The 9577-nt window shown below is 48.5% G+C and overlaps 1 protein-coding gene across 1 annotated transcript in view; it reads right to left on the bottom strand.

The window, feature by feature from the left end:
- The window catches only part of CCND3 (cyclin D3), a 19699-nt gene extending 14986 nt beyond the window's left edge, over positions 1–4713 (bottom strand). Inside the window, exons 1-2 of the mRNA XM_009327451.1 lie at positions 4701–4713; positions 3919–3951 (exon numbers count right to left, since the gene is read on the bottom strand). Coding sequence (XP_009325726.1) covers positions 3919–3951; positions 4701–4713 — 46 coding nt within the window. The remainder of the gene's footprint in view (positions 1–3918; positions 3952–4700) is intronic.
- Between the last annotated feature and the right edge of the window lie 4864 nt (positions 4714–9577).

The following is a 9577-nucleotide window of genomic DNA, read 5'->3' as shown; positions in this document are numbered from 1 at the left end:
GCCCCCGGGTCTCGCCCCGTCCCTCCGCTGCGGCACCGGCGACGACACATTTCCCCCGGTACCCCCTTTGCTTCCAGGGGCCGCTCCCCGGTGCCCAGGCGGTGTGGAGCTCTCTGCAGGCCGGCCAGGCTGCAGAGGAACAGCCCCGGAGTTTGCAGGGAGGCTTCTGTCAACCCAGTCTTTACACATTTCTAAGAGTAATTTTTTCAGTATTTAGTCCTATACCTTTTCTTTCTGTGTGCGTTTCTGACCAAAGTCCTTCAAGGCTATGAAAATAATCAGCTGTGTGCATACTTGGAGCCGGTCCGTGCTGAGCCTGCTGTCTTCCAAAAGTTACCCTCATGCTAACTACTGGTGCAGCTCCGCGGGAGATAGCAACCTCGGTGTCTGCTGAGATAAGGGTTTGTCAGGCTTGGCTGGTTTTTCAGAATAATTAACAATTGTTTGTAAATACCTTTGCAAATTGTACACGGAATGGCTACTTGCTCTAGGAATTCTAAAGTCTTTTGAACAAGTTTGCACTGTGACTTCCACAGCATGGGATTTGCTCTGCACTGGTACCGAAGCCCGCTTCTAGTTCACCCAGCAGTAACTGCTTTCTGCTATGGAAGGTTGAAGACAACGGGCTGTGGCTCCGGCCACGTTGCTCTCTGATGTTTGTTACTGGCTGCAAAAACTGAGATGTCTTGACTTTGCTAGTGCCAATGAGAAGGGTCGGAAAACAGTACAAAATGTACGAGATTCTCTAGTGGGAAGGGGGAACGGATTGCCTTCAAGCTTGCAGATTAAAAGCTCCTCACTGAATTGAGAGAATTCGCTCAGGAGGTCCATTTTTTATGAAGGTTCCCAATACCGGTTGCGAAGGCAGCGTGCCCGAACGGGATGACCTGCCCGTATAAGCCTCTTCGCCAGCGGGATGGTGCCGCAATGTGGCATTTGCAGCAGCAGTTGCAACCAAATGATTATAATCACCAGTGTGAGAGGTGGGAAATACGTTCCAGACCACCAGCATCCCTTGCTCTGCTAGATTACATCATTCCCTGCCAATTCTGACTGCCCTACCCTCTGAAATGAAGCACCTCGGCAGTACGCGCTCCTGTAACGCTTCATTGCGCAGGGCAGTACTGCTGGGCTGAGAGCACGATACAGGGAGTCGGACGGAGACAAGCCCAAATTCAACTCACAGCAATAATCCGTGCCTGCGGTCCTGGGGAGAAAGCTGCTCGTGTTCAGAAGGGAACGGAGCAATGGAACTTGTAGCAATCGAGGACTTTTAGGATGCGGTGTCATACAAAGGGGACTCGGCTGGAACACCTCTGACCAGTTCTGCTGGAGTTTTCCTCAGTATACACACTTGTATGTATTTTTCAGCTAAGGAACAAAGAACCGAAGGAGTTAGCAGCGGAGCGATTGGCCACAATAGCTACTCCCCCACACAAGTCACTTCTATGTGTGCCATTTTGACACATTTAGTACTTTTTTGTATTTTCAGTCATGTAAAAAGAGTCTTTTAATGAAGAACAAACATACGAAGTTAATAAGCATAAGTAAAACAAGACTGAAGTCTTTGTTCTCCCTGCTCAGGATTTTTTTTGTGTTGAAAATGAAAAACATCTTTTTGATCAGAGGTTTAGAGGTTCAAAATACTACTCATGACAGTGAACACAAAGGTCACACACATAACACACATTTCACACGCTGGAATCCCATTTCTACACTTGCACAGATGGCTTTAATTTTCTGCAAGGTATATGATACATTGCAAATTTTTAATGATGCCATCGGCGCCGATCTGTTGTGCTGAATGAACACCATACAGCACGGTGATGTGGAACTGGAGAAAGGAAAGGGGGAGAGAATTAGATCAACCCCATCCCCGCCTTAAAATGAACAAGAGGAAGTTCTGTAGGTGAGATGAGATTCCCAAATCCCTTTCCCAACTAACTTGCTTTCACCTTACAAATAAATCTTCCAGTGGTGTGGGCAAGAAATATTTGAAGAATCTATGGGAGAGATTTCTGCGGACCAGTCAGCTGGTTTTAATCCGGGATGACCCCCCCTGCTCCACTCCCCCACTCTTTCATTGTGAGCAGCATCCCCCATTTGTGCAGGGGAAGAGAAGGGCCCCATGTCCCACATTTTTAGTAAAAATAGACAGCAGCTATTTTCTTTAGTCAGGCAAAGGGAAACCACAGCACTGGGTTCTTGGTCCTTCTGGTTTCTGGGCTGTGCCTTTTGAAATTGAAAGTTTCGGGCCCTTTCCCAGACTTCATGGTCTTTCTCCTGTTTCCCAGTGTCTGCACGGCGGTTCTGACACAGCCCGTTCAGCCGGAGCTGGGCTTGGTGGCAACCGTGGGCCATAGGACACAGAGGGGGAAAATGAAGCCTGTTGCATAAGAAAGTGTTCCTTCCAGATGATGAGTTGGCAAAACTGATGCCTCTGCAAGCCACATTATCAGGCTAGAAAGGCAAATTACAGACTGCAGGCGTCCTAAAAAGCCTATTGTGTGGGTGTGCGGAGGGAAAAGAAAAAATTCCAGGAAAACCAAATTTTGGTCACTGTTGTCCACAGATAGTCAGCTTCCTGGCTTTGGCAAGAGAGGGCACAGCAATATTAAAAAAGGAAATTCCTTCAGAGTAAAAATTAAAAAAACTGATGGCCTCCAGACTTCCAGGATCTCGAACCAGCAATGTTATTCTTTGCTGAATCATAAAGGGGGCTCATTTTTTTGGTATGTTGATGGTGAATTAAAAAGAGTGACCAGCAGCTGGAGCTTTTAAAGGGGCAATGCAGGTCTGATTCTGATGGTGTCACACGTGGGCTTGGATCGAGGCTAATGCCATTTATCGGGATGGCCATTCAACAGGGGCATGTCCGTAAGCTCTTTGCTGCAGAAAGTTTTTATCTGCGTCATTTTGCATCAGCAGTGGGCCTGGCCCCGAAGGCTGTCAACAAACATGATCAGTGCCTTTTCTACACTGGCTTCTGTGTCTTACATCCAATTTTGATCTACCAAGAGCTAAGCCATCTTCTTCCTTGGTCATACTGCAACTACAGTGTCATCAGTGACATCAAAATGAAACTGCTTAACATACATGAAGGACTTGAAAACCAAATCCAATGAGCAAATAACTATGTAATTTGCTGTAGGAAATCCCCAAAATAAAATGAAAAACAGGTACCATTTTGTGCATGTGTGAGAAAGAGTGAAGACAGTATTTCACGCTTTCTGGTTTGAGGATTTCAAAGCACTTCAAACATCCTAATCTGTTATATTTCACATCCAGTTTTCCCTAAAGCGGAGAGATACTGCAACTATTCCCAGCAGGAAAGAACAAGGGCTCTGGCACGCAAGGGCTAGCAAAGCGTGCTGTGGCAGTCTGGTGTCACAGTCCGTGCTTGCCAGAAGTCCCTGCTGCTTTAGAAGGAGATGGCCCAGTTTACGGTCCATCATACGCACTTAGACGGCTGATAAAGATGGACTGCTACTAGCGGGTCAGGCCGTGGGTTGCGGCAGCCGAGGAGCGCACAGCTTCATCTGCTGACATGGCAGCAGCAGGGCAGATCGCTGCAGGGACGCAGCACCTCGGCCCATCGCAGATGTTTGCTCCAGTGCACATGAATCGGAGCCCGCAGGCACAGGGAGCTGAGGCATCTTCCCCGCTCATTCAGCCGTTCCGTGGTCCAGTGGGCAGGAGAGCTGAGGATTTCCTGGTCTTGGTCCCATGCTTAAACACAAGACCGCTGTCTCCCGCCGTAGCTGGCTCTCTCTCCTTTCTCGTATCTTACTCATTCTTAACTGAGAAAAAATGCTTTCACTGAACTGAAGGAAAGTTTGGTTGAGTACAAGTTTAACATTTGTCCCAGGGGACGTGTTTCCTAATATCTTTCCCATTACTGGCAACCACTCCATTCCCTTTCCTCTGACTTGGTCAGACTTTTGAGTACAACTAATTAGTTTGGAGTGATATCATCTGAATACTGAATCTCAGCAATGCTTAGATATAACCAGTGATGATACACGAGAATGCTGAAGAAGAAAGCTTGCTGCTTCAAAGGTCAAAATATAGCTTTTTCATTGACTTAAATCCCCTTATTGGAACAGCTTTTGGTACAGTTTGGACCAATTGTCTATTTAAACCAAAATAAAAGCGTGACTGTCGATACTGTTTGGGTTTACGCTATATCCATCACTTCTGTATCTGAGCGTGCCTGTTCCTGGGATATATATCCATTTAACAATATGAGTTCCTTAACCAACATTATTAAAGGAGAGAAACTTTAATGGATGTAGGGAAGCCCTTCGCTTAGGTGGCTTCCAGAACAGAACAAAGAAGTGGTTGGAAAGAGGTATGAATGGATGAAGAGAGATACATTTGTAAACAAGCACTTAGCAAGCAATTCACTACATCTTCTGGCAAATCATTCAGGAGAAAATTTCCAGAAGTGGCTACGGCTTTGGAGTGTCTCCATTTCAGAACAGCTGGGCCAGATTTGACTCCAGTGGAGCCAGCTCAGTTTGCCTCAGCTAATAATTTAGGCCGGCAGAGATTTAAATGTAGTTTCACCTGACTTTTTATGAAAAGCATTAGAACAAGTTTGTCTTCATCTGTCATTTTAGCAGCTGTTTTCTGCCTTAGTTCCCTTTTCCTAATGAAATCTAAAATTAAGTCACATTTTCATTGACTCAAACTCGTACCATAGTGAGCCATCCCCAGGTGAATGTTCAGTTTTGCTCCCAAATCAGGCATTTTAGAAACCAGCTGAATTCAGCTGTAAAGATAGAAAGAAAGACCATAGAAAAAAATGCAAAGCTGAAACCAATCAATTTCAGAAAGCAAACTGGGCTTGGAAAGCCCCCAGTTGTGATATATTTAGTTCATTTCAGGGGATTATCTGTGGTCCCCAATTATGCAAATTGTTAAAAAATACTGCCCAGAAATTTTACATATAAAATACATCTCTTTTACAACACCCTTCCCTTGTCCATCCTTTCTGCCTTTTCCTGCCCTGAACTGATCTTGTTGCCTCCGTCTTGTGCACCCTATTTGGTAGATTAGATGCGTTTGGGTTTTTCTAAGAATTTTTGGTTGCATGATATTTCTCATTTGATGTGGCAAGCCCGGTGCCTAGCGCCTGTTTGCCAACGCAAACTGCCAGTCAGTGAGTCAGAGCCAGCTCAAGGCTTCTCAGCAGTGCAGGCAGAAAGGGAATTTGCCACGGCTGTACTGGAGAAAGGATCTGTCCTGCCTGGTGAAGTGATGAGGAAGGGGGGACTGGCCCAGCTAGAACAGGAGCAGGGAGAAGGGAAAATCCTTGAAAGCTGGGCTTAGTGCTCCTGCTGCAAGAAGCGTGAGTCTGCTACGGGATGAGGCTGTCTGCAGCACCGCAAGCCCGCGTCCCAGCTGTCCAGTGCACGGTAGCACCCAGCCGCATTTTCCAGGACCCCACAAAGCAAAGCAGGCAGCAAAATCACAGGGGTAGGGCTGGAGCCAGCCAGCACTCCTGAGGAAATGGGGTGTGATAGACTGAGCACTGGACTGGCAGGCAGGATGGCTGCATTTTGATCTTGGCCAGGTAGTAATGGGGATGGAGACTGGGCAGGTCTCTGCCCAAGCCTGGACTAGGAGGATTGTTCCCTTTACAGGGGCAGAGGGGATCACGTCAGGACAGGATGGAGGGTGGGCTCGGAGGGGATGTGCTACCCCACTGCCGGCGTTGCAGTGGAAATACCGCGGGACAGAACTCTGGGGTGCCAGCAACGGGCAGGCAGGAATCTCATCAGATCAGTCGAGTCTGTGCTAGATTTGGTTCCTTGGAGGGAGGGAGGACTATGCTGTGTGCATGTACATGTGCGTGTTTTGGGGGATAGAAAGAATATGAGTGATACCCCACTGACTTCCCCACTTGTGGTGCACCTGGCTTGCTGTTACCTTCCAGCACAGGCTGAGTATACGCTACAAGGGCTTTGAACTAGAGGCAGACCTTGCAGGCGAGAAGCCTTTACCATGAGCTTGCTGGCTGCACTCGGTTCACCCTTGGTATAACTGAAAGGAAACATCTTGTACCAACCCCACGTCAGCCAGAATACGCCTGTGCAGCCAGCGGGCGCCAAGCTGAGCCGCTGTCAGGTCCAACACAGCAGCTGTGCCTGTGCATGGCAGACCCTCCGCTCTGACACCCCAGGGACCAGCCCAAAGCCCACCATCTTTGCTGCCAACCTGGCTTTACCACATTAAGCCAACGCGTGCATAGCCTGTGTGTCCTCCCCCACCTAGGCAGTGAAGAAGTACGCTCATCCCTCCAGTTCAAACTGCAAAGCCAAAGAAGGAAAATTTTAAGGACCTGCAAACCACAGTGATTAAGTACAGGCAAAGAGGAATGTCACACCCCTGTGTTAATAAATGGAAATAAAATACAATGCGCACAGCAATTGTACAGATAAACTGCAGCTTTGAAGACGTCTCCTTCTCTAAGTAGTAGACTATGCTTGCTCCCAGAACACCTTTCCCTGAAGGCACAAATGTCACTGTATTTCTTGTGATTGTCACAGCCAGGTACTTCTGTATATCCCAACAGATGTAGAGAGATCAAATTCACTGAGATGCTAGTATCCGTAATAAAATATGTGATGCATTTCTCCCAGCAGTTCTGACAGTTGTATATTATCTATGTATGCTTCTGCATTCATGTCATTAATAATTACTGACATTATCAACATGCTAATGAGATACACTCTGAACGCATACACATCACTGGGCAAGCAGTATTCCCACTGTATTTAGGCAGATCTTTGGTGGAGTGATTCCAGCACTCGCCCGATAGGTTAACCGTTTCTTCCAACACTAACCTACTGCTTTGCATTTGCTCTGAGCCTTACAGCATAGGAGTTGCTGCTCCTGCCTGCCCATTCTGCCCTCTCCTAGCATCACAGCAGTGAAGAAGATGCCTTCTGAGACATCATAAGCTGAAATCAGTAGTGGTTTATATGGCTGGCCGAGTTAGAAAAAATGGTAGCGTGTCCTATTCAACTATTCCTACTAGAGAGCCAGGCTTCAGCCACCCCAACTAGACCTGCTGCCAAAAGCAAGTCTGCAGCTTACACTCCCGCCCTGTACATGTGAGCAGAAATACTGTCATTCTCACTTGACTACAAGAGCCTGAGCAGAAGGGAATCAGATCTACTGCAGTGCAACGCCAGAGTCAGCCTCCTACCAGGATACGGTCTGTAGCAATTAAAATATGAACTTCCTTCCCACTGCGAACTGGCAAACAAAGAGGTTCCTGCAATCAGGCATGAGTGCTTCTGAGTTTATTTTTGTAGCTCTTCAGCATTATTTGTAAGGTGAGCTAGCAGACCATGTCCCCAAAACAAGTGTTAACGTCCGGACAGTGAACAGCCTGCTGCGGGTGTTAGGGGCTGGGCCAGACAGCTTTCAGGGGTGGAGGACCTGAAATCCAGCTGGATATGCTCTGCTCTGGGTGGCTGCTGACACAGGGATGAATCCATGGTATCTGGTCCACACTGAAGAACCCTCTGTTGCTATCAGTATTTTGAAACTGCACAACATAAGCCGCTGGGGAAGGAGACAAGATGAGGGGATGGCAATGCTTAGGAGACCTGCAAAGGAATGCAGGAGCATCCCCGCTTACCGATGAGGAAACTGGGGCACTGGAATGACTTGCTCGTCACCCCCCAGCAGACGAGCACCAGGCCTAGACAGGGAGCCTACAGCTTCCAAGTCCCAGCGTGGTGCTCTGTCTGCATAAGCCCCACCACAATCGAAGAGGTCGCGTGCACAACATCAGCACCACGTCCTGCTCAGGCATGCTCTGGTGTGCTCGGTGTTGGTGACGCAGCTCTCTCCCCCAGGCACTGATCCGTACGGCACTCACTTGCACATACTTTCCACTGCTCTGCGATGTAGGGCTGTAAAGATGCTGAGCAGTCACTCCTCCCTGGGTGATTTCCCATAGCCCAGCAAACAAGGGGACCTTGAACTGTTGTCGGCTCTTCTTCACCTCTTCGGTGGGGGAGAATCCCTGCTGCATGGCCACCTTGCCAGTCCCCATCCAGGCTCAGGGCAATGATAAGTGCAGAACTGCTGAACAGCCCCATCATCGGAGCCACTGATCATCTGCACAGCTTGGGTCGGGTAGTAAGGAGTGCAGGGCTTGCCAGGCCTACTAGGAGCTGTCATTACCATTAAAATGTCCCCTCCTTCCTAATGTATTTGAGCCAAAGCCCATTGCAAGCAGCTGAAGGATGCTGGCCCAGCAGCTTTAGAAGCAGCTGGAGATGCTGGAACTAGAGATGCTGTTTTGGACCCATAAGGTGTTACACGGCCAGATAAATGGCTGTCATGGGGGCACTCCAGGGATCATGGAGCGGTACCAGGGATGTGACCTCTCTGGGAAGTCATGGTCCTTGCCTGCTGAAAGCCTATGAGGGAATCAGGAGCATGTGACAGATGAAGACGAGGAACATGGGGACAAGGACACCCGGGTCGTCACAGCCTGGCGGGTGCAGCAGTGTTAGCTTTGCTGTTCCTTGGCCTGGAATGCCCCTGCCTTTGTTCTGCAAGCACAACTTTGGAACAGAGATCTCCAGAGTCTCTCCTTTGGATTTTCCTTCTGTGTTTTGGACCAGCCTGGTCCCCTGGCCAAGCTGAACTTGCTAAGGTGACCCTAGGGAGAGGAAAAGGAGAGATACACCTCTACCACCCGGCACACCGGGGCAAGCAGGGGAGAACTGAATGGGTGGAGAGCTGCAAACAGCAAGTGGAAGAAGCATGCAGAGAACTGGGCAAAGTGAGGAAGATGAACCGCATTACTCTGCTCATCCTGTGACAAATGTATGAGGCTCAGCTGGCAAGGTGACAGGAGGAGACGGCTGGTCAGATTCAGCCAAGGAACTTTCATTTCCCAGGCTGAGCTCTGAGCAGTACGCATGATGGAAAGTAGAGTGACTTGTTTCTCCTCCCACCTGAGCTGCAGGGGCTTCTTGCATTCAGAAAAAAGGCAAACATCAAATTGGCACGAGATTTTGACTTCTCAGCCCAGGCTGAGACAGAAACTGGGAAGATGCATGCATGCTTAGAGAGCCAGAAAAAGAAAGAAAAGGGAGGACAAGGAGAGAAAAATAAAAGCTAGATCAAGGGCTGAATTTTCAAAGGCACTCAGCAGCCAGCAAATCTTTTTGTTCTCAAGGCAGTGGTGGAAGAAGCAGGGTCTGGATTATTCTCAGCAAAAGCTGAGCTTTTTTAGTAACCTGCCGCCTCCCCTTCCATGCCTGTGATGAAAATTTCACAGAGATGAGATCTGTTTGATTTAAAGGTATATTCCTGTGGTCACGGTTGTAATGCACAGTTCTGGGTGCCTGAACAGAAGCTGCAAGAGACTCACTGCCCCCCTTAAAGCAGCCATCTGGGAATGCATGCCAGGCCCAGTGTGCTCTGAAGTGACTTGGCCATTGTCTTCCAGAGGGCCTGGCCTCTCAGTTACGGGCTGCACTGTATGAGCAGCACTGCCTTGCCCTGTTTGGCAGCTGACCGACCTTGTAGTGCAAAACGTGAG

Source organism: Pygoscelis adeliae, unplaced genomic scaffold (assembly GCF_000699105.1).
Source record: "Pygoscelis adeliae isolate BGI_AS28 unplaced genomic scaffold, ASM69910v1 Scaffold197, whole genome shotgun sequence".
NCBI classification, from domain to species: Eukaryota; Metazoa; Chordata; class Aves; order Sphenisciformes; family Spheniscidae; genus Pygoscelis; species Pygoscelis adeliae.
The sequence above is the reverse complement of the archived record's forward strand: the minus strand, read 5'-3'. Positions and strand labels throughout refer to the sequence as shown.